Here is a 25,769-nt window from a genome sequence, read left to right as displayed (position 1 = left end):
AAGGCAGCCTGGAGTGCCACTGCGTGTGTCCCTGTGAACATGATTTGAAAGTATGCACTCGGGAAGCCTGGAGATGATTGGACTGGCATTAGAAATACAGAGTGCATCCAGAGAAGCACCACATCTCCTGTGAAGTCAAGCAAAAATAATTGCATGATGATTTCTCTCCCCACACACATATACTTCCATGAAGACTGTTTGTGGGGTATGGAAACCTGGCTGCACAGTGCTGAATGCTGAACAAGAGATGAAAAGATAGTTGCTGGCCTAATAGTCTTGAATACATTGGAGTACAGTTTAGTTCATAGTCACTTTCATGTGTGCACTAAGCAATAAGGTTCAGATCCTTAAAGTATGTTTTCTGTTTAGTGGGGAGACAGTTGTCTTTTGAGGCAGACAGGCAATACTTCAAACTGTCATCCACACTGGAGTAAAGAACTGAAGCACCTTCCCTATATGATTTTTCTGTTTGTTTTTAGGAAACCACTGTCTCTCCTGCTTTGTATGTGACATTTGCCCAGTGCATGCATTAAAGTAGAGCAGGAGAACAGCCACTCTAGGCACTGGCAGATTTTGCAGGGTGAACAAAGGTCTGGAAGAAGCAGTTCTGGGAATGTCTTCCCTTCTGCCACAAAATATCCCCTAGCTGCAGAAAAATAAATGACTTTAAGGTGGGAGCTTTTTGCATGACAGCGTAGATTGTTTTATGGTAAAATTAAGTAATTGAAATGCTCAGGTCTTTTTCTTCTTATGTTTATGTTTGTTCCTTGCTGGGGTTACCCATCACACACCAAACCAAATTGCTAAACATAGTACAACACCAAAGCAAAGCTGCCAAACGTGGTCTAAATTCACAGCAAGACAAGAAGTATAATTTTTAATTATTTTTTTTTTAAATTGTGGCTATCTGAGGAATCATCTGAGCATTTGTGAAGTGCCTGCTTGAGCTTTCATCAGGTTGAGTTCTAATGCGGATTTATATCAGAATTTGCATGAATGAGTGTGGAAGAAATTACTTCTGCTTAGCATTATCTGTGTGAAATACCCACCTAGAACAGAACACATAGTTGAATGTTTCAAGCAACAATAGCTTTCAAAGCATGCACTTTCTCTCTGTTCTAGGTTAAAAGTAATATGCAGAGGCTTAGATAGCTAGCTGTATTCTGCCCTTTCATATAACGTGATAGGGAATGATAATTTACTTTTGTGTTTAATATTGTGCAGCTGTGATTTGGCTGTGAAGACTGGAAACACACTTATATCCATATGAGAAGCATGCTCTAATTCCACTGTCTGTTGAAAAGATGGAAGAAATATTGCTAGAAAACTCCGCAGAGTGCTATAAAACTGTGTCAGGAGCGTGCTGCTGCGGGGATCAAATAACCAAACCTGCAAGAAGCTGTTGTCTCTTCTGATACGATGCATGCAGATAATAGAGTATTTCCTCAAAGAAATTTCTGAAATGGCCAAATTTGAAAGGGACCAGAAAGTCACCTTGCAAAGTGATGAGCAGTTCATGTTTACTTGCGTTGTTACTTGTATGCAAATTGAAAACATACACACATTTATGGAAACATACACACATGCAGGGAGAATATGGTCAGAGCATTTTCACATGTGGCTCTTGAGGTGCTAAATCAGCCAGCACCTTGAATTGCTACAACACAGGAAATTGGGGCTGGGTCCTGATGCAGTTTGGGGTGAGGCTGGTTGGACCAGGGGACCTCTCACTGGAGTCAATGGGAGCTTTCATGGAGTGTGGTACCTATCTAATGCATGCTATCATGGCCCAGCACAAGTGAAGGCAATGGATTTCAAAGATGGTGTAGTCAAGGGAAAATCAGAGAATGAAGAACGTCAATACTGAGGTGCATGAGCAAGTCACAGAAAATGCTGTTTCAGTGGAGGGTGTTGGCAACTGTGGGGCATGGTGGTACCATTTTCTGCTTTGCTGAAGACGGAAACACTTTGTTAAATTTAAACCCTTTTCTAACTTTCAGCTTTCTGGTTCTTATAGCAACCCCGTGAAACACGTATGGGGTATTGAAATGGATTAGGTGGGTTGTGATGGAGGCTGTGGGCTTAGAGTTCACTTTCTCACAGTCATCCTCTCTGGGCTGCATTTTTGCCCCCTATACAGCTGTACCTGTCTATGGGCATGCTCCTGCTCCAACTGTCCCTGGAGTTCTAAATGCCACAGTCTTCCTGGCATTACACTGCTGACCTTGGAGCGTGAGTCACCCCAGCGGGCTGTCAGTACAGTGTCTCCTTTCTTGGGATTCTGGTGTTAAGGCAAAGTGCAAAATACACAACAGGAGCTGGGCAACAGACAGGGGGATGCTCAGGAGGGAGGGGGTCCTGCCATGAGAGGTCACATTTCTGTAAACTTTTGTGTAAGCTTTGCTCTTCCCCAGTTTACAAGCTGTGCTGGAGAGAAGGGCTGATGTACAGAGCTGTCAGAGTGTGCTAGAGCAGAGTTGTGTTCTTACATAGATCAATATTATGCCGTATCTGGGAAGAAAGCCTGAGTTATTCAGTCACTTGCATAACTGTGTGTAAGACTGTTTATAATCAAGGACTTGGGTTCTGTCCATATTTATGAATGACCAGGGCTGAGTCTGGGCATAATTCCAGCACTGTTACTGTGTGTGAGTTGCACAACTATTGTGGATACAGGACATTGCTGCTCCACGCTAGGCCATGGGATGGACAGGACATCTGGCAGAGTTTGTGCTCCCTGCTTGAACAGCTCAGCACAGTGAGGAATGCTACTGTACAAGCACGCAAGCCGGCACACTTAGAAGTCCTTCTACTGATTTAACCACTGTCTCTGGCTAAATCAGAGATCCCTCTCCTACAGATCATTTTGTTAGTTACAAGCCACCCCTTGAATTTAACAGGACCCTATGTTCAGCAGAAATAATAACACACACACACACGCACGCACTCTCTGTTAACTTCCTTGAGTACTAATTGTTGGCTCTTTTTGCCTTTTATTAAGGGCGTAGGATACAGGGTATTTACTGTACTTGATGAAACGTTGGGCAAAGTGTTGCAATTAGTTCCACAGCTGCTTTGGTCATTGATGTTAAACACTAGTACTTCTCTAGAGGCCACTTTAAATGGGAACCTGATCCAAGCCATTATTACCAACCCCTTTTGCCTTCACCTTCAGTTGAAGGAGCGGAAGCCTTGATGTTACCTGGGGGAGGAATGTAGCCAAACTGTTATGTCTCTGTTTCACTCACACCTCAAGGCTCTGTTCCATAATGTGCTTTTCCCACACTGCTACACCACTGGTGGGCTCCACCGCACAGGGCATCAGTGTATTGCTTTCATCTCCTAGTAACCACTTTGCAATGATCTAGTCACAGGCGGTCTCTTGTTGTATTTTCCTTCTCTTCAAGGTCCCCTGTGTCAGGTAGTGAGAGCTTCTGCTGACAGGACGAGCTCCCAGGGCAGGTCTTCAGCCCCTCCTGGAAGTAACAAGGACCCTTTCAGCCCCCTGTGTCTGACTGTGCAAGGCATGAAGCAGAGAGACCTTCCCGCTCTGCAGATGCTACGATCTAAAGCAGATGACTGCTGGTAGTACTGTATTCATTACCAGCTAATAGGTTTTGGCCAGTGTCCTGGATGAAGGCTTTGCCTGCTGTACTGACATCCATCCAATTTGGGTAATACTGGATTAAGCAAGAGAGAAGCAGAGAGAAAATGTCATGCTGATCTCCCAGAGACAGCCTGTGATGTATGAGTTCTTTGCCTTGTCCTAAATGAATTAACACTGCTGCAGAAAACAGAAAGAACAATCTTCTCTATGCTTTTCACTTGTACATATTGAGAGGAAATTTTCCTTCATGACCACATGTTGGCAGGTCAGTAGATCCATTCTGAAATGACAGAGAATTAAAGATGTAGCATAAGGTTCCTGTGGTAACACAAGATACTCCAATTTCAGTTCCCTGCCCAAAGTAATCTGTTTTTCAAGAAACGCAACTCCAAGTTAGTTGGAAGTTGCCCTATTTATTTCTAGCAACTGTGAGTAACTACTGACAACATGAGAGGAGTTTGTTTTGAGGAGGAAACATCATTTCCATTTGTGGCATGTCCTGGATCATTTGGTCATAGAAATATTGTGCTGTTTCTCTTCTAGGGTTACATGGAGTTCTCTCTGTTGCTTCTAGAAATGTGTACATACAAAGCACACAGCAACAGAGCTCTGAAAGATCTCATCTTTCAAAATAGAAGCCTATCCACCTCCTTTTCAAGTATGTTTTTATCCAAAGCCAGGATGCAGCATTTTGGTTGTACACTCTGAGGAGCTTTAATTCTTCATAGTTCTTAGACAGTTGGACCAGAGCATCCTGTCATTTTCCCAGTGTGGCAGCAGGAGCACAGTCCAGCCCTAAATGGTTAACTTCCTCGTGGTCGTCTGTCACCAATTATCCGGAATGGCACTTCACTTTGAAGGCTAACTCTCTTTGGGAGGAAGATGGTGGCTGCCGTTTTTAGAAATGCAATTACCTTTACCAAAAGAAGGGAGCAGCTCTAATAGGATTTTTTTTTTTTTATCAGACTATTTTTTTAGACTATTTGGGTAATTCAGTGATTATTATTGCACAGCTCTTTTTCCTTAGGGGACACTAGACTGTTCCAAAAGTGTTTGTTAGCTTGCTTAGACATTAAAGGGGTCCTTACAAATTTAGATTATGCTAAAGTACTTCAAAGTGTCCCTAGAGGTCCAAGCTGCTTTGAACTTAACCTTTTCTGCCCAGTCTTGTCATATGTGTGAGCCCAAAGATTGTAAGCAAGAGGTCAGTGATTCTCAATCTTTTTAATACTTTGACCTATGTTATAACAGGAAAAAATAAACAAACCAGATTCCCTCTGATCTAGCCAGGAAAAAAGAGAGAGGACTCTTTCAGTGGGCCTCTTCGCAACCCTCTTCTTAACCTGCTAGCTCTCCTGACCCATTAAATAGGACAAGCAAGGGAAAAACCAAACAAACCCCAACTTTAAATACTCATTGCTTTACTTTTAAGTGCTTTTGTTTAAAATGTGTTTGGTCCTCAGGGCACCTTGAGATCTTAATGGGTTTTTTATATAAAATTTGAAATAATGAAGCATGTGAGACACTTGTGATTGGAAAAATATGAACTTTAATAAAGCTGGTCACACTGCTTGTGAGCTGTGTATATCACACAAAAATGTGTGGCTGGATCCTCTGCTGGGGCTGTTCAAAATAACTGCAGTGACACCAGTGGCGCTGAGCTGATTTACGTGAGGTGAGAATCTGGCTCGCATCCCGTATTATCTTGCAATGTGACTGTGCAGCTGTAAAACAATCTTATTGAGCTCTTTGGGTCTGGGGGCAAAATAAGTGCCCATGGTTATTTTTAGAACAGCACGTCATCAGGGGGGTTCATATGATTCTCTCTCTCTCTCTCATATATTTATTCTTTACTGCTGTTGACCTGCTGTCATGGTTTAACTCCAGCTGGCAACTGAGCCCCACGCAGCCACTCACTCACTCCCCCCACAGTGGAATGGGGAAGAGAATTGGAAGGGTAAAAGTGAGAAAACTCATGGGTTCAGTTACAGACAGTTTAAGAGGTAAAGCAAAAGGCATGCACACAAGGAAAGCAAAATAAGGAATTCATTCACCACTTCCCATCGGCAGGCAGGTGTTCAGCCATCCCCAGGACAGCGGGGCTACATCATGTGTAATGGTTACTTGGGAAGGCAAATACCATAACCCCAAACATCCCCCTCCCCCCTCTCCCTTTGCTTCTTCTTCCCCCTAGTTTATATGCTGAGCACGGCACCATATGGTTTGGGATGTCCCTGTGGTCAGCTGTGGTCCCCTCCTAAATCCTTTTGCACCCCCAGCCTACTCGTTCATAAGGTGAGGAGCAGAAGACGCATTGATGTTGTGTAAGCATTGCTCAGCAGTAACTAAAGCATCCCTGTATTATCAACACTGTTTTCAAAACAAATCCAAAACATAGCCCCATACCAGCTTCTATGAAGAAAATGAACTCTATCCCAGCCAAACCCACCGCACATACATGAATACCTTTGGAGACTTTAAAAAGAATAATACAATATTTTTCTCTACTGGGGTAGCTGAATGTTTTGTTTTCCCTCTTTTCTATTGTTTCATGGTGTTGGAGGCTATACAGGCAAGGCATTATTTTGCACATGATGTGACACAGCTCTTGTTTTTCTTGAAAGGTTGGTCTGACTGCACCTTTTTTTTCAGTTTTCAGGTGCCTCTACACAGTCTGCATACTCTTTCACTCTTTAAAATAGAAATGGGACTGCTTGAGGGTTTTTCGGGTCATGTACTTCTCATTTTCACATCTGAAATCTGAGCCGTCAGACCTTACAGTCATCTTGCCTGTAGATAATCGTGACGTTTGTTTTTCCCATTTTGACCCTTTGCTTCAGTCCCTGGGCTACAAAAGGAGTACAGGGCTACTGGTGTCCTAAGGATCAGGGTCTGTTACTGATCAAAAAGCCTCTTGGACATGTGCATCCTGTTTATATACCAATATCTCCCCTAATAGCACTAGGGAGGAGGAAATTCAGCGTGTCAGTTATTTCTGTACACAGAAGTGCTGCCTCTTTCCCCATGAGGCATGAGCAGCTCTTTAGGAACGTTTCGAAGCATGAAGCAACAAGGTACTACTGGGCGTTATCACCAGCATTCTTCTTCAAACTATTTTTATTTGCACATACTTTATCTCCAGCATTTCTTCAGTCTGAAAAGATCAAGCAGACGCCACATGTACAGTGTAGCCCAGACAGCCAGATGACACAGTACTGTTTTGACTTGAAAGTCAGGCTTCTGCTAAGCATCAAGGGGCAAACCTTTATCTCTGCACATAGTGCTTAGGGGTGTAGGGAAGAATTTTTTCCCTCAGTCAGTAGAGCTGGTCTAGACGTTCCATTGCAGTCTTAAACTGCAAGCCTACTTGCTACAAGACTCTTTTCCCCAGAGTAGTACAGGGACACCTCTCCAAAACTTAGAACCACCAGCCCTCTCCCTCATCTATTTCTTCTCTGAAATTCGATTGCCACAAAGAAAGTGCAGAAGCCTCTTGTTTGTGCTTACATAAAGATAAATGAAAAGTCTTTGCATTCTTTTTCTATCCTATCTCCTAATGAAGTGTAATAGCCACCTTGGTCCTGCTGGAATGAAGATTGCCAGTGCCCTAGAGGATGTGACTGATTGTCAGTGCCCCAAGAAATATGTAAACCATAAAGGTGGTTCTTGAAATGAAGAGCTTTGAAATAAACTTGGCAGTAGGTTGTAATGTATTGAGTCACTGGGAGTGACATGGATTCTGCTTTGCAGCTTGATGTTAAGGCCAAAGTCTTGTCCCTTACAAAAATCCTTAAAAAAAGGTCTGAGGTCATCTTGCTCTGTCGAAGGTACAGTGCATTTGTCTTCCCTGTTGCAAGGTAAGCATAAATCAGACTCTGTTATGATAGCGGTGCTTAATGAAACAAATTCTTAATAAAAGAATAAACATGGAAGCAATCCATCTGTACCCTCCACATTCTTCAGCGAAGCCTTCCTAAAAGCACAACTTGGAAGGCAACTAGTGGGGTGGACTGGGAATGCTGTTTGCTAGTAAGCACTAACAAATGAGGACAGGTGTGTTAAACTCAATTGTCTCCCAAAAAGTAAATCAGATTTCCACTGTACTTTTATTTTGCCAGCCAAGCTAATACAACCCTCACAAGTTTTGCTTTCAAAATCTGGCTTGCTAATGTAATGGAAGAAGCTCCTTCCATTAACTCAGATATGTGTCATGTGGACTTGCTGGTTGCAGTATTATAATGAATTTAGCCATTGAAGCTGGAAACCCTGTATATTTATAAATACATTTATTAACCTCCTTCCCTGCCTACCCTTTCTCGCCTTCCAAGAAACTGCACAGTCAGAAAAAAAAACATCTTGCAACAGGTCCAAATTCAAGTAGCTATTCTACCTAGGTTAAATTTTGCATAGGCTTTGCTTGGGTTTGATTGTGGCTTGCAGTCTGGCTTGTCCAACCGGAAGGCTGCATTTAAATAATGCTTGATAAGTGTATACTTACGACAAATGTCAAGAGCTTAATAGGAATATCCATGGAGGAATCATTGAACAGTCTTGACCAGTTTCATCCACATTTCCAAGTTATTGATCCTAAAACTACATAGACTGCTGAGCTGTGTTTAGATTTGAAAGTGTGGACATTGAGAAAGAACAGAGAAATGGTGGTCCTCTTTTTAAAAGGAGTTATTCTAGTACAACTTTAGTACAGAACTGTACTTCTTAAAGTGGTTTCTGCAGTACCTTTTGCTTTAAGAGTTCAGCTGTTCAATAAGTAAACCTGGAATTCTTTCAAGAACACTGTTTTTCCCATCTAAAGGTGGGAGAGCTTGAACGCAGAGAAATAATTTGCCAGTGGCGCACAAGTCCATGTCAGAGCCAGGAGTGGACTTAAAATTTCAGGCTTTCTTGGCAGTGTGCTAGCTTTTATGCATTAGATTGTGCTTGTGTGAAGAATGAGTACTGTGAAACTACCTCTCCTCCTCAGTGTAGCTGCAGTTTTTCCTGCTTATTGACAACAAAGTGAAGCATCTATAATAAACTCCAGGAACCTTATTTCAGTTGTTCTGCAGATGGTGATTACGGGACAAGGGGAAAGTTGTGGTAGCAATGAATGCCTTGACACTGTCTTAAAGTGGACTTGGCTTGTCTACGCCTTTCCTGCCCTGCACAATATGGACTGAGCCGAGTTCATAGTGAATTTGATGCCAGTGTTGGCTCCTACAGATTTGGATGATTTGGACTGCAAGGAAGGGTACGCAGTGCTCATCTCAAGTTCATGCCCATCCCGAGTGGTTTCTGAAAAGATGGTCATCAGAGTTAGACGGCTGCTGTTACTCTGCACTGTTAGAGAAAGCACAGGTTCTTCTCGATTTTATTGCCTGCCTACCTGCTGCTGCTCTCTATAGCTTCTTTTACCATGAGGTCCCCATGCTGAGTGATTAAAACAGCTATTTGCCCTTGCAGACTGGGGCAGGTACCCAAAGAAGTGGGCTGGAACCATGCTAGAAAAAGGAGGCTGTGGCCTGGGGTTTGCTGGTACACTTTGTGTTTCCTCAGCAGTGTGAGTGCCCATGTGTCCCTTGTGTCCTTTGTGCTGTGCCCATGTACTCACTGGCTCTCGCAGCTCTGACACAGCAGTGCCAGTCCCTCAGTATGAATCCTGCTTCACTTTTCCCTTTATAGGATGTGGTGGTACCCTTCCAGCCATACCTCACAGTGCTGAGAGACCTTTCAGAAACAGCATATGTCTGAGGTGGGGGGGGGGGGGAATGAGAAGGGAGAGAGAAGGGAGGGTTAAGTTATCTCCACATAAAGATTTGCTCCTTCTCTCTGTAGTTAATATTGATCTAACATATTTTTGCTACAACTCAATTTAGTCTTCACTCTCATCCAGCTGTGGGGAGCTCTGGTTTGCAGTTGCCTGTGCGATTAATCCTTTTGTGCATTTCTTGCATTGTATGCATAGTGTCAACTCTCACCTAGCACATCACATGCTGAAAAAATCCAGAAACCTGCCTTGTTTTCGTTTGCTCTGTTGTATGTAAACATCACTGTGGGGGTATTTTAAACAAAAATATCCATGAAAACAATGCTGTAGTGTTAAACTTATATCTCTCCCTCCTTCCCCTTCTCTCACACCCTTCCATCCTTCCTAAACCCTTAAAACCATATACAGTCATTTGGCTTTCTTGGCTTACTGACATATTTATTACATGAACAGCAATGCACAACAGCACCTGTGAACTTTATAAAGGTCTTATTCATCTGATGGGCTTGTGCGGCACTTGGTGCGGAGACGAGGAGTATGTACAAACGGAGTGGGAGGTGATACTGAACACATGCTATGAGAGAAACTACAAGGAGTGCGGGAGGTAGAGTAAGGGGGATTTTTGCATTGAGGCCTCTTTTGTGTACTTTCTACTGATTGATGAAGGCAAACGCTCACCCCAGTCTCCACTCACAGCTCACTCCCCCTTACATGCACATTCTTGCCTATAGATCATGCTCCCTTCTGGATGTACATGTAAAGGGCAAACAGCCATCAGCTCTTACCACTGTCCTGTGCCTTCTGGGAAGAGACTGTCCTCCTTGAGAGAGGTATCAGTGGGATGAGATTTCTGGCTTTCTTTGCACACAGTCACACTCGTGCAGCGGCAGTCAAACAGGACAGTAATATTTGTTGTGTTTTGCTCTTTGAAGATCATATCAGCAGAGAAAATAGTTTCATGGAAAGTTTCTGTTCTGGCAGGTGTGCGCACACACCTGCAGAGGTTTATCTGGAAGTTTGATGTTCTTTGTAATGAATTAATAAAATAGTTGTAACGTTTTGTTGGTTATTTTGAGAATATTTCTTACAATTTTTTTCCAGTCCCTTTAAAGAGAGCCAAAGTGGTATAAATTGATTTTGAACTGGTATAAAGGTCCCTGCACTATGTTGTTCGCAATTAATTCAATCAGTGTAAGTTTTGTGTGAAGGACAAGATCTGAAATTAAAGGCTCAACATCCCCCTGCCATCTTCTGCTCTGTTCTCATAGTTTACATGTGGGTAGCCCTTATTTTAAGATCAGAGAGATTCTCTTGTTCTCAGACAACATGATTAATTAACTGAGAGGCAGTGATTCTGTAATAAATAACCAGTGCATTTTTAGCAGCCCAGATGAAACAGCCTGCTTATGTATCCTACGGAGCACCACCATGGACATGTCTCCTTGCTGGGCAGCAGAGTCCATTTCTGGAAGGGGTGATCATGGTACTGAAATCCCCAAGACCTAGAGGCAGACATTGCCTTCATCAACTGGAAGCTGGGCATGAATCTGAAACTCGGCAGTGATGTGCCACCCCTCTAGCGTGAGTTCAGGCTTTGATGGAGGAGTACTTTAATTTGACGTGAAGTGATTAAAAGACCTGTGGAGTTTTCTTTCCCTCTGCCAGAAGAGAAGTACCATCTGGCCCAGATAGGATGTATCCCACCTTTCCATAGCAGTGCTCCTTCCTTTCTCTCTGAGAAATAAACTGGGCTTAACGTAGGATTCTGTATTACAAGAAGCTGATGTGCAGGGAGTATGAAGAAGCATGGTCCGTAATGGATACAGCTCTGCTGGCAGATTCCCCTGGTAGAGCTCCACTTGGTCGCCGGCACAGTGGCTTTGCTATGCTGCAGTGGAGCACAGCTTTGCTAGTGCAGGGTGTGTGGTCTATGTGGCATACTGGTAGTCCTGTAACAGTATGGATATTTAACTACAATCATAGTTTTGCCATGGCTGTGTGAAGGAGAACAGGAAAACAGTGTAGGTTCAGTCTTTTGGACGTGTCAGTTTTAAAAGCTCCACGGTGCTTCCCCTTCTATCCCAGGCTCAGGTTCGCTGCAGTTCTGGGTTAAACCCTCAGCAGAAGAGGAGAGACTGCTCAGCACAGGAAGTTAGATGATACGAGGGTTGTAGAGTTTCTTAAGAAGCAGTTATGGTTCTGTTTTCCCTTAAATACAAATTAGGTTGTTTTTGTTTTTGTTTTTTTTCCATAGAACTCAGTGGAAATATGTTGCTATAAAATCTCATGAAGAAAGATTGTACTGGAACACCAGCTTCTGGTTTTAGTTGGGTTTTCTGGGTCTTTCCCAAGATTGTTTTCTTGTTGGTATGTCAGTAACAAAGAAAGATGCATTTGGAATCTCACATAGTTTGAGAAGCTTCAAAGGTATTTTCCACTTGATAAGGTCTGCTTTTGAGAATGTAATGTGTTTATTACAGGTTATCAGGTCACATCACTTATCATTTTCTCAGAAAAGCGATCAATTTCTTAGAATAAAATGTCATTGATAAAAAAAACTTTCAAGTGTTTCCTAATATAGTGCCCCTTAGCCTATCTGTTGAAGATTTTTTTTTTCCATGTAATATCTATTTGCACAGTGCCTAAGTGCTAAAGTGCATTTTCCTAGTGTTATGGCTTGCATGAAATGTAACTCAGAAAAAGTGCACTACGTGCTGTACGAAGGCTTAATATAAGACCTAAGCACTACTTAGGGTTTAATGTAAGCCCTATTTTGATGGGCTGAAGTAGGATACCTGCTGACTCTTTGCACAATGATTAATTTCACCTCTACAGTTTGATTTGCAGTTGATGTTAATAAGGGGATGGCTTACAAAGAAAGCAGTCAGTGTGAAGACAAGTGTGGAGGCCCTACCTTCGAGTGGAAACGATAATAGGTGTGGTGCTCTAAATTTGACAAGGGTTTTTTATAGCTTGTGAAATACAGCAATGGGTAGGCCTGTCAAAAAATAAATGGAGGTGTGTTTTCTACCTTCCATTCGTTATAGTACAGCCCAGCAATAAACAGTAATAAGCAATCCAAAGGTAAGGATGAGAAAGAGGGTAAGCCTGGAAAGTGGGTTCCTGAGATGCTGAGCCAGTGATTGCAGGCACCTGTGTTATCCCCTAAGCCTTTTCATAAACTGCTAAAGCTTTAAAGCTCAATCTTATTAGGTAATATTGGCTTCTCTGTGTGAATAAGCTCAGTAACATGTCCTTGTCTTCATGCTTCAGAACTCATTAATTTGAGGAAATTTATTTAGGAGACTGTTCAGAGATGTTGTTAGGAAAGTAGGGGACAAAAAATTCAGCTCAGTGGCTAGATTTTGCAAAGACTTTTGCAGAGGGGTGGATGGCCTTCTCATATCTATGAAAACAGGAAAAAGGAAGAATGGGAAGACTGATGTCTTTGGTAGGATAAAAAGGAAGTAAGACACAAAAAAAGAGTAAATGGAAGATAGAGGGAAATATTGTGTGATATTTCAGTCCATAAAAACAGGCGAGAAGATGAGAATTTAATTCTGTTTCAGTATATAAATATCTTGTTAAAGGGGAAAGTTTCTTTAACTCACTGATTGTAACTGGAGATTCAGGGACAGCTTTATAAAAGCTAAGCACAGAGCAGAAGCCACCAGTGCTGAGCAGTTATGTGGTACAGTGACATTATCTGAGTCCTCTGTGGCACCTCCATAGAGTGGTCCTTTATGGCCCCAAAGTGGGGTGCATTCACCTAAGGGTGTGCAAGAAAGCCCATTAGAGTGCATGAAGAGAATATTTTTTCTACCATTAATTAAAAAAAAAAAGCAGCTTACTATATCTTTATCTCATCCTTTTTTGACGTCTATTTTGTGTATGCTTTATGATGTATATAATTTACTACAGTAAATAATACAGTAGCACGTGTATATAATTTACAAATAAGTATATATCCATGCACTGGGAGTGTGTGCTCAAAAATGTTCTACTGTTAGGGATATGTAATCAAAAAAGTTTGGAGATCACTGCTCTATGGGTCCCTTAGACACAGCAAATGTAGCAAATTAATTGCTAAGATACAGTATGACAGCTTGGACAGTGCATTTTTTTCAGTGCAGATCTACAATGTGCTGAGGACATTACTGCTCTGAAAGTTTTACAGAGGGATGTTCATCCATCAGAGAAGCCCGGAGCTAAAAGGGCTTCTTGACATTTCTTTGGGATGTGGCTGAACATACAGTAAAGCTGGAGTGTTGGCATTACCCATTCCTACATCTGCCTAAAATTGTTTGCAAAGGAGAGGGCAGTGGGAACGGGACCAGTGTCGTCACAGTAAATTTAAGAAGTGGGTTAAATTAATTTTCATATTGCCCAAAATATTTACATCCTTAACCCTCAATCACCCTAGTGACCATATAGCAAGGGCAAAATCCTTACATTGTCTTTGTCATGCTCAAGCCCTGCTGCTGCTTTCCATAAGTCAGATTTTGTTGGCCTTTCTAATGCTCTGCAATACTTTTTATTCTAGCAGTACGGCCTATTAACAGAACCATATCAAATGAGATTACTTGCAGAGTGGGTCTGATCCAAACCCCACTGAGGTTAGCTGAGGAGCTCCCATGGTCTTCACATTTGGGATAAGGCCCAGGATAAAGAGCTTGTTGAAATATGGTGGTTGGATGAATCCCTAGCTCTTTTCAATAGATTTGATTGAGCTGTGCTAACAATTCCAACTGGATAAAAACCCAGATAACAGCATGTTTGCATGCAGGCTTGTGCTCTCCTCCGTTCTCTCCCCCTCCTCCCTTCATGCACATGTATTTAGCACAGAGGCAGACGCGTGGTTGTGTCAACTAACTGACATGAAGCAGCATCTCTCTGCTAAAACTGGGACTCTGTTTGATGTAGTTGCAGTCAAATGTGCTTGATTTGAATAAGAGATTTTTTTTTGAAATCTATTTTTATGCAGATTTTAAAAGTCTATAAGGTAATGAGTCAATAAGGCAGCTATTAACACTTCAATCTTTCTGATACCCAGAATAAGAGAAAGAGATGGATGAGATCTGGCTACTGTAGATTTAGCCAGCCTTTTCATGTGTGAGACAAATTAACCCTGTTTTGTATGCTAAGCTTAATTTTTGAGTAGTTTTAGGGTTTTGCAAATTTGAGGTTCAACTACATGAAAGACTGTTTAGATGTGCTGAAATGTGCACAGTGATATTTCTTGATTGCATCCTTCCTCTATTTCCACTTTTATATTTCTGATAATGATGTCTGTTTTTCAAGGTAATCGCACAACAACTTTCAATAACCTTAAAAATTGTGTGCTGGGATTGCCTGCTCATGGCTGTCCTCTTGTTCTCTCTATATTGATGACAGCCTGCTTGAATAATGAGCTTTAATTTCTGTCTTTAGTGCAGGCTATGGAAGCACTGTGTCCAATTATTTAAAAATGAAAACACAGAAGACGCTTGATTACATATTTTAGAAAGCAATTTTCTGTTTTTGTGTAAGGTCCTGGGATAAATGACATATACACTAAGTCTTTTGCCTGTTTTGCTTGCCCCTTTCAGAGTATGATCTTAGTTATACTTACTGAGGGATTCCTGTGTACAAACACAGATTGCTATTGAACGTATGAACTGTGCCTAACATTCCCATATTGACGAATACTACATGTTCAGACTGACTAATTATACATGACAGTGCAGATAATTAGGGGTTCGTGTAGGCATGCACTCGGTAAAATCGTACAGACAGTTGTGTGTCTCAGCTGTGTGAAAACTGCGGGTCTACTCAAATTACAGCTTATGAGGGCTAAAGAAATTTTGTACACAGGACAGGTAAGGCAAACCCAGCAGTTCAGTTGTTGCCTTGCAAGACACAGACTCAGACCTGTGGGTCTGTCGGTGTTATGGGGCACCCTGTTCCCCGTGCTCTCTCAAAGCCCTGGCCCCCTTTCTAAGACATACACTTAACAAATCCCTCATTGTTCATCTCATCCTTCTTCTCTTCTGTTTTCCAGTCTGTACACTGTTATTTTCTTTGCATTACTAGTACACCAGCAGTTTCAGCTAGGTGCGTCTGTCATATTAACTCTTCTGGCCAATGTGGTCAAAACTTCCTTTAGATACATGTACATAATATAATGATTTCTTTTTTTTTTCTTTATTCAGAAAAAGTTGGGTGTCTGCAAATTCCCTGTGTTTCTGGAGAGTTTCTGTGCAATGTCTAGTTAAGATAGAGCCCCTTTATTTGAATTACTAAGTGTAGAGTTAAGAGCTTTGTCTTTTGACACCCAAGTTTGAAAAACATGGCTGCAGGCAGTGATGCAAACTATGTAGTCTTTCTCCTTTATAATGAGAGAAACACTGAAATGCGTCCCTAATAAATGACAATAATGTGAAGTGGAATATGCAGCCTCTGGGTTTCTTCTTGTTTTTTAATTAAATCCAGGGAAGTTTGTTTTGTTTTAGCTCTTTGTAAGCTGAGAGTTGTGGCATACCAGTTGTGTGCAGAACTGCTGTTTTGCAGTTTGATCAGAAACAAGGCCACAGCCAATTCACTGGCATGGGGGATAAGCTAGAGCACCTAACATGGGTGCTGTAATTACTGCGTACTTGGGGTGCCTCGGCTTCCTGAGCTGACATACCGTCTTTCATAAGCACTAAATCATCTTTAAAAGCAAACAAAAACTACTACACGCTTGCACCATTTTAGAGACACGCAACCAGCCACATTTTATCACCAGCCACAACTTGCTAATGGAACAATAGGAACCACAGTAGCCTGGGATGACTGGTCAGAGGATGTTTCATAAGGGCCTCTGAGTCATCTCACTTCCATTCCTTGCAGTGTTTCACCAACCAGGTGCAGGCAATTACCCTTTTGCCAATATGCCAGAAGCTATAATAGTAAAAACCTCTGTGTAAACTCAGTCTAAAGCACTTCAGATAACCCCGTCCCCAGATTTTGTCACCATCTACTGCCACCAGACTCTTCCTTTTTCCTTCTCAAATGCTGGCTTCTAACGTCATGGGTCAGTCTTTTACTGCTTTGCTACTTAGGAAGAACAGCTGTGTCAGGGTGCATATGAAAGCCTGTGCCAGTAGTCAAACAACAGGAGGCAAATTGTGCACACTCAAAAAAGGTCTATGCTCTGCCATGAAATACAACTCTGTTCAAAACGACTTGTTTCAGAATCAAAGATCAATGGTTGTTGTGGCTCTGGTCTGTCAGGAGAGAAGAATAATAACACCACTTTAATTTTCAGTAGGTATAAGCCCACAGGTTCCCCAGCCATAGCGGTAAGTCTCAGGTGCATGGTACATCGCTAATGGAATAATTAATTCTTCCCACCTGTGTCTTCTGGAGTGGTAAACTACTGCAGGTGTGGCTGCTGAAGGTCTCCTCTGGATGCTCTCGTTTTGAAGTTAAGAATATACCTTATGAGGTGTAGTACCTAGGAGTAGGTTAGAAGAATGAGTTGTTCCTTAGTTTATTTTGAAGAGGAGGCTTGGTTAGGGGTTCACTATATATCAATATGTCTTTTAGGAAGTACTCTATTTACTGGAAAACATGTTTAGGTGTGCTGACTTTGAAATGGTAAGGTTTTTGCAACTCTTTTCCTCCTTTCTTAAAAGATTTTTTAGGTTACTGGCAATTACTCTAAGTTGGGAAACATTCTTTACAGCCATTCTTACATCCACACATGCTTATTCCTCTGTACATTCAGAGGGTTGCACAAAATCCTCTAATGATGTTGTGCTCTTGTTGTAATGTTCAAAACAGTGACTATGTTGTGGTCTTGCATCTCTGTCTGTGATTGTGCCTTTTAATAATACACGTTACCCTGTGCACACATTGAAGAGTTTCTGTTGGGGTTTTACCCCTTTCCTTCAAAGAACTGCTGTTCCAAATAGTTGTCTGAGGTTTTATTTATGATGGTGATGATTTATTTATGTTTTAATTTAAAGTAGAAGAGTTGTGGGATGATTGGTTTCCCAAACTGACTTTATTTGGTATGAGGAAGGAAGACCTGTCTTTCCTCAGACAGGTCTTTGTGTTGTCTTTAGATAGATGGCTCCATGCTCTAAAACATATTTAATCAAACTGTATGTAAGATAAGTAAAATAAAGGCCAGATGCTAGATTCTAATAAACCTTTCAGTATAGAAAAGCCTAAATCCCATGTCTGGGATTGCCTGGCTAATTGTTAGCTGGCTTGGTATCTTTGTTTAGGCTCTCATTTAAAGAGGTGAAGTATTTGTCTTTGTAGATAAGCTGTACGCAATTTCTAGCCAAAGCCTTTTTGTTGCTGTCTTTGGCTGTGTGATTGTATTGGTGTGGAAGGGGCCAGTTCCGTGACTTTGTCACTGATTTGTATTGGTAGCACAAATCCCTCCCTGTTGTAAGAGGAGGCAAATAGTCCTTTTCCCATCAATAGCAAACAACAATTAGAGCAATAGTTAATCACTTGTTTATTTATAGACCAGAATGAGCTATGCTTCCATCTAGTTTGACTTCCTGTGTATTCAGGCTCTGTGTTTTCCTTTAGACTTTACAGGGGAAGTGCTGTGTGGTGTGGGCTTTTGTTTGCTTGTCTGCTTTTTTTTTAAAAAAAAAAAAAAAAAGAAAAAAAGGGATCCCTCTTCTAAAAGCTGAAAGCTGCAGTAAGTCCATTTGCTTACCTGGTAAACTGTTTTAACTCTTGCGTGCCCTCCATGCCAAGAAATGGCATCTGAATGCAGGTTTGCATTTCTGTAATGGCTACACCCAGCTCCATGAATGTTTTGGCTTTGCCAAGGAGGATGGAAAGCTGCTGGCTGTCAGAGCTCATTCCTGTGTAACTATTTGTAGGCAGCAATCAAAGCACTTCTCAACTTTCTTTTCAGTATGCTGCTTGGAGCAATTTAAGCTTCTCATTTAAGAGTTCATTTTATTTTTCCTTTCCCATCCTTCGATCTCTTTCTACAAGCCTCCTTCAAGCTCCACCCAGCACTCCCACACCTTTCGTGAACTGTGTAATAGTTGCATGGTTATTTTACCTGTTCTCCGCACATTGTTTCCTCACTTCTGCCTGGTAGCCCCTTTTTATAACCCTAGGGATTATGTGTGTGCTTCTAACCCCACCAGCAATACCTCCAGCTCTAATTGAAGCAGCGACTGAGGACATGTCTGTGACCTTTCCAAGCAGAGCATTCCATCCAGGAGGTATGATCTGTGTTTCTGCTTCCTAGATGTGTTGTCAGGCCGCCAGATGACTTCACTTCCCTGTTCTGTAGCTGCAACCCGTCTGTTTTGCGCTGTGCTATCCTACCCATCTTTGTGTCAGTGGTAAACTTTGCCAGGAAAGAGCTTTAGAGCCACTGTGTCTAAGAGGAACATGTCACATAGTGACTGAGCTGACCTAATAGCTCACAGCTGACAAAAGGGATATTCACCTTCCCATCACCCACTTGCTGGTGCTGACGCTGGCATTGATTTGGCCCCTCGACAGACGTATGTGGGCACCCTTCCCTCTCCTTCTGGGTACAAACCACCACCAAAACAAGTTCACATCTCCTGCGCTTCTTTGCTGGTTTAGTGGCTGCATCAGCTATGGGAGGGATCAGATGAACACAGGGAAAGCAGCAAGAAGGAATGTGTGGAGGTGGGTGGTAGAGGGAAGGAAGCAAAATTTTTCAACAGCAGTCAGGACCTCCTACAGCCCTACTCTAATAGGTGACCTGCTGGCAGGGTTGTAACCATATAAATGTCATGGCTAGGATGGGCTTGCCATACTTCAGGTGGGTGGAGCCATTCCTAGTGGTGTGTGATGCTCACAACAGTCACCAGCTGCCAGGACCGTTTTCCAGCTATCAAGTCCCATGGCCATTCCAGTGGCCTTCTGGCAGCAGGAGGAGACCTGCAGACCTTAGCACAGAAAATCTGGTGTCAGATTGAAGTGGCTGTAACTCGCGATGCCTTTCATTAGTGAATAAGAAACTATCCCTGTAAATCCTACTGGTAAGAGTCCTGCTGGCTAATACCTCATGGTTATCAGCCATGTTTTGTGGCCCAGCATTAAGCCAACTTTTAGCTTGTCTAGTTTGATGTCATGTTAGTTCTCTGTGGAGTGTGAGGTCTTTTAGGCAAAATGTTATGTTATCTAGTGATCCTAGTGCATTGGACTAGCCCAAGTAGATGCTATTGGAAAAATTGTATTTATCAACCATACATATACCCTTGCCAAAAAAGCCCCACCCCACCCTAAAATGAAAGGCTTGTTTGACAATACTGAAAGGTATTAATTAAATTTCAGGCCTCTCCTCAAATTCTTTGCTGATGGCATTCCAAATCGATAGTTCCGTTATATTATGATGTGAGGATGATGATGATGTCAGCCTCATTGACTTACTATCTCTGCATTCTTCCTGTCCCTTTAGATTTTGGGGTTATGCTGGCAGTCCTTCAAATGCTCTGAGTTGTGCTAGTGTTCCAGGATTTGTTAAAAATCAGTACAGAGCACCTTAACCATTTTGTTAGGTGCATGTTATGTGATGCTACTTAATTTTGAAAAGGTTCACTTTTAGCAGGATGCTAAAAATGAGGATGCTGCCTTATTTTTTCCTCTGTTACAAATTGTATCTTTTCTATTGCAGAAGTTTAAGAAATGTTTTTTGAACCTATCATTTTTTTAAATACTGATAGCTGTAGATGCAAAAAAGAAACCAATCAATCTTCTAAACCACTTCAAGTAGTCAGCCACTTAATTCCTTCCTCACATCATTTCCATTTTCCTTTCTTCTTCCAAGAATCCTTAAAATTTGTAATTTTTTTTTTTCTATTTTATCTTGAGGACAGGGAAATTGCCACAGCAGAGAGCCTTTATGCCAACTCAGAGGTCCCAAGGGTAATGTGGTAGTCATGGGTGGGTTCTGGCACTTTGCATGTATTTGAAGTGAAAGGAGCTGAGAAAGGCTAGGTTCCCCAGCAGGCAGTTGACACAATAGAACAAAACTAATGGTAGCTGTTGGGACTTAGCATAGAAAATCTTCAGCCTTGCATGTTAGGCTTTGCTTGAGTGTTGCTCAGTAGGGGAGTTTCCCCTTTCTGAAGGGGGCTGGTGTGAATGGTCTGTAGCAAAGTGTCACCTTAATGCACCCCTGCTGCAGACGCATCTTTAAAGGATAGATGGATGTTCAGTGTGAATGAAAACATGAATCATGTACAGAACCCTTTGTGGAAAATGAACGGTATCCAAAACACACAATATTGTTAGGTATTTATTTTGTTCTATGGGGAAATGAACGGATTTAATGTGTGTGTGTGTGCATGCACATGAATCTACATATATGGATATATACATAAATATAGATGTATGGTTTCCTTAAGGGTTCAAAAGTACCACAGCTTGAGTTAGCTGTTTGTAGAGTGAGTGAAGCAGCCACTCTGAGATGCGGTATGCCAGTGTGGGAATGTACCAATTTACCTGGGCCTTTACATTGTAACCACTGTTTAATTTGGGGGAAGCATTAAAATTAAAGCTTACCTTTAGTGCTCTGGTAAAGGTCAGTGAGGGTCACCTTTTTTGCAGGCTTCCATATTTGACACATGGCATGTTGGACTTGTGCGCTACTGCACTTTACTTGGCTTGAGCCAAGTGCTTGGCTTGTGCTGATGCTTTTCTTGGTGTCTCTTTCCCATTCCTCCAATTCCAAGATTTCTATCCATTGCTGTTTTAGCCATGATTTGATCTTCCATTCTAGTTTCTCTTAGGACAGGCACTAAAACTCCACAGTGATCAGTAAAAGTATTTGTCTTAAGACATCCAGCTTCATGTCTTATGGTTAGCTCCTTGGAGATGAATTAAAGCTGTAAATAATGATGCAGGTCTATGACAAGCCTTAAAAAAAAATTATTGTTGTTTTACTTAGCACAGGAAATACATAAATCTAACCATAATAATAAATGAACCTATATCATTCCTTACATGTGACTCAAGGTAGTTTTAAGATCCTGCATGTCCTCTCCAGTACATAACTTCTCAAAGACTTTGACTGGCTGAGCATCCCTTTGCTTTCTCTCAGTAAGCCTCTTTCTTCCTGCCAGGATTTCTGCAATTTGTATCATGCCTTGCTCTTGTTCTCTTCTGCTCTTGATCCCAATTCTGTTGTCAGTCCTTTCATTTTTATCAACTTTTAAATCTCTTTTAAAGCGTGTGTGTCAGCATCTAGTTTCTTTGTTCTGCCTCTGGAAAATATCGCTGATCTGCACACAGGTGCTTGCAGAGAGGGTGAAGAAAACTGGCTTCTCTGGGCGTCTTCTCTTGCCTCTCTTTGGAAGTGAATTGTTCATGGTAATGACTTGCTATCGTTACCTGCCTGGAATTTAAGTTCATTGCGGTAGCTAAAAAGTAATCAAATGGCAATGCGCAGACTTCCATCCACTTTAGGGGACCCCATGATGATGATTTATTTATCATTCTTATTTCAGCAGGAGCTATGGACCTTTGTCAAAATCAAGGCTCCACTGTGCATGTGAAGGCTGTGCAATGTAAAGGAAAGATGGTTGCTGTCTCAATGCATTTGCTGTTGAGGCATTGAAGCGTTTTGCTTTCATGTGCCAGAAGTGTTTGAGACTGTTTAACTGAAGGAGAAATGGTGAGCTGGGACAGGGGTTCAATAGCAGGTCATTTGAGAGATGCTGTGAAGTCAGTCTTTGCATACGCTGCATTACTCGTGCAACTGTATGTCAGTTGTTAAAAACCCAAGAGTCAAAGGAACAGGCAACAGCAATGGACTTTCCTTTGTTAGCAGAGAGCCATGATTACAGATTTCATCTAGGAGCCTGCCAGATAAACAGTTTAAGAGAGAACATGACCTATACGATGCTCCATTAAAATTAACTCTTCCTGTCGTGCACAACTCCTTCATGGAGAGGAGAACTGCAGCTGTGGGGGTTATGGGCGATCCAGACAAGCAGGCTGCAGAGTAAGCTGTCATGTGCTGTGACACTGAGTAATGCAAATCAACTCTGTTCCAGGAAAGCCATTTCCATGTCAGCCTCTACATGAAAATTATCTGACTTGAACAAGGGTTTCTTTATGAAGTTAAGAGAATTATTCCTAAGGATTGGAATCTGTCCGTGTCATGGAAAAATGGCCAGAATGGACTTCAAAGTACAGTCAGAAGATGAGATGATGTGCAATAAGCACTTTTTTTTTTTTTTAAATAACCAGCAGCCCAGAGAGGAGCATGTCAGCTTAAAAAGTATATTTCTGTCTGAACAGTCCAACCTGCTGTTTTACAAGTAATGCACGGCGTTACTGCATTTTTCAGTGATTAAAGGAGGAAAATACCTCACAGTCCATTCTGCTCTAGGTTTGGCACTTTGTGTGTACCCAGTGTTGCTATTCCTGTGTGTAGCTGGTTGCTCAGTCTGCTTACAGCTTGAGTGGGTGATTCTGAGCTCCAGGAAACCCCAGTTGCTTTTGTTTTGCTTTTAATCTGGATGGCACTTGGGAGCAAAACTTGAGCCCACTTTTTTTAGACTTTTTTTGAGTTCAGAGAATCTCCTTGAAGTTGGCTTCCTGCGATCCTTTCATCCAGTCTGTTTGAAATTGTGCTTTTCCTTTGGCTTTGTTTGGCATCTATTCAAGTACCTTCTGTTATATGGTAGGTATCAGCCTTTGTTACTGGCCCATGATAGCTTGGTCAGGCTGGGGATGGTGATTGACTGCTCAAGCACACTGAAAGGTGATGGAAATAATTTCAGCGGTCCTCCTGTCTCATGCATAGGGTTGCTAAAGGGTATTCTGGTAGTGCTAGGATAGGGAATAAAAGTTACGCATATTCCTTGCTCTGTCTACTTTCACAAAATCACAGTGATTCTGTGATTCAATCACTTTATCTCTTACAAGATGAATTCACATCATGAAAAGGACTGAGTTATTCTTTTTTTTTCCTGTGGGCTCAACTCTTGTCAGGCCATAGATACTCAAAGAGTCATGAATAAGGTGCAAAGAGGAGTCTGAGTTTACTTTCTGTATTTCCACTGTGAATACCACTTTATTTCCACAATGAATACCATTTCTATACTTCCACTCACTATTCACGTGTGCAGGAGCCTTGAGGTTGGAAGGATTGTCTCTTCTTGCCTTCAGAAATTAATGATGTTATTCTTCAGTGACCACAGTGCTGTGCCTTGTTTAGCATGAAGGAAGCTCCGGACACCCTTCACTTTAACTCTGGTGATACTAAATCATGCATCAAAACACAGATCTCTGTACTCACACTATTTAGATGCATATATGGTCGCTTCTCTTGTTTAATTCTGAGGCTTTGCAGTCAGAACTGATGCCCTCTCATGATGTAACAGATTGTCATTTGTTCCCTGAAGCATTCTCACTTCCAGTAGTTCTTCTATGCTGCTTCAATTGCTACTTCTGCCACCTGCCAGGACATGGGATCACTCCTCCAGAGGTTTTTGTGCCTCCTTTGTACCTGAATAATGTGGAAATGAGGTGTGTGTGTGTGTGAAGTGTAATTCAATGGGGTTTTATTTGGTGTTGGGAAAAATGGAAAGTTAGAGAAACAGAGTAATGAAGACCTCAGCAAGAAAAGAAAAATAAAGAATCGTCTCTCCTTGTGGCATCAGAGTGCTCCTAGTTTTCAAGTCATGGGGAGCAGGCAGTCTCCAGTATTAATTTCAACTTTATCATAGGCTGTCTGGTATGTACAGTATTATAGCATCTTTCCTGTAATTAAGGGTCAGACAATGTTGTCATTGTCACCCCCCTACTATAATGGATTAGAAATTACATAAAATAACTAGCTATGAGCTGAGATTTTATGTGTGCTCTCAGACTGAGAACCAGCACTTCCTTTATTTTTAATCTGGCTTGTTTAACTATGGGTGGGTCTGAGAGCACCACAAATTAAGGTTGTGTGATGCTGCCATTATACAACGTTATTTTCAATTGCCTATTGCTTTATCAAACTCTAAACAGCTTTATCAAACTCTAAAAAGCTATGATTAAAGTTTTCCAGGGCTGTTGTCTGCCTTGGGTGGAATTATTAAGACATTTTAGTTAAAATGAGCTCTGTAGTTTTTGAGACAAAGGCTAAAGAAAAATGCTGGTTTGCTTGTTTTATTTTGGGGATCTTTCTGGCATGGTTCTTTTTTGTTGTTTTAAAATTATTTATTTTTAGAGGTGGTGTTTGATTTTATTTTTTTTTTTTTAATATTAGATTTGACTTAGGGATTCAGTACTCGGTGAGAGAAGGTGTGTTTTGTCAGTGGATGTACTTTTTGCCTTTCTCGTGCAAATTTGGGCAAACTGTGTCTGAAAAATTGCATTTAGCACACATTCATTGGAATCTCTTATGTTCATAATATAATTTTCAACTAATATTTCTGATTCTGCATTTGCCAAGCATTTGTCTGTGCTGAGGGTTGACCAGGCAGCAAGTCCCTGAGAGCAGTTCAGCTTGCTCCAATTAGAGGGAATGAGAAACGCATTTCTGTAATGGATCCCCCATGTGATAGCATCAGTGAAGCTTGGGTGCATGAACTACAAGCAGGCAGCCTGTCTCATCCCTCCACCAGCCCTTTTCCCCCTGACTCGCCCATCACCTGTGTGCAGTGCTGCTGGGAAGGAGAAAAAGGATGTGTACTGGGGGTATTGAAGTGATAAGAAAGGAAGGGATTTGGGGTCAGAGGAGGAGAAACTGGGATAAACGACTTCATAAATGGCTGATACAAACCATTGTGGGGCTGTGTATGGAAGGGATCAGTCGGAGAGCTCATGATGGGAGGTAAGCCAGAGGCTGAGTAAGGGGAGCAGTGCAGGTCTGCTTAAGTGAGAAGCAGAGATTGGAGCTGGGGGTGGCAGGAGGTCCATGGATGATGAAGAGTGGGGATGTGGCTGTGCTGCCAGGGGAGCAGATGAGGGCTCACTGGTGAGATGTCAGCACCTAGCCAGGAGTCTAGCATTTTGGTTTAGGACCTCTTCAATTTTGCTGGTTTTCCTCTCTGAGGAAGTCTTAGAGACACTGGCAGGCTGGACCTCACAGCTCCCTTGTGTGAAAGGCAACCTGCTTCTGTCAGCTCTGTCATTAGCTCACTTGCCAAAGGTCCCTGCCATAGTTCTAGGGTCTTTTGATGACCCTGGGCTTTAAAATGATGCAATGTGATGGATTTTTAGTGAGCTTTAAAAAACCTGAGCATTTGCACTAGAAATTGCATTAAAGGCACATTATTGAGGTTGTAAAGTCAAGCACACACAAGTTAGGAAACACCAGAACAAAGTTGGGCTTTGGACCATTAATTCACATTCTCTGTACACTATGAAATGATCTTGGGCGCTCTGATCACATCTGTTTCTGTCGGCAGAACCTCT

At 41.9% G+C, this 25,769-nt stretch overlaps 1 protein-coding gene across 8 annotated transcripts in view; it reads left to right on the top strand.

The window, feature by feature from the left end:
• Positions 1 to 25,769, top strand: part of TBXAS1 (thromboxane A synthase 1) — a 238,982-nt gene that overhangs the window by 33,823 nt on the left and 179,390 nt on the right. Inside the window, exon 1 of one of the 8 annotated variants that reach the window (XM_062616409.1) lies at positions 16,862 to 16,991. The exons of the other annotated variants lie outside the window; for them this stretch is intronic. Coding sequence (XP_062472393.1) covers positions 16,930 to 16,991 — 62 coding nt within the window. The 5' untranslated portion in view covers positions 16,862 to 16,929. Of the gene's footprint in view, positions 1 to 16,861; positions 16,992 to 25,769 lie in introns of those variants that run through there. 8 annotated transcript variants of the gene reach the window in all.

The sequence above is a fragment of the Pezoporus occidentalis genome, unplaced genomic scaffold (assembly GCF_034315485.1).
Source record: "Pezoporus occidentalis ecotype Australia unplaced genomic scaffold, CSIRO_AGI_Poc_V1 ctg19, whole genome shotgun sequence".
In the NCBI taxonomy this organism is placed as follows: domain Eukaryota; kingdom Metazoa; phylum Chordata; class Aves; order Psittaciformes; family Psittacidae; genus Pezoporus; species Pezoporus occidentalis.
The sequence above is the reverse complement of the archived record's forward strand: the minus strand, read 5'-3'. Positions and strand labels throughout refer to the sequence as shown.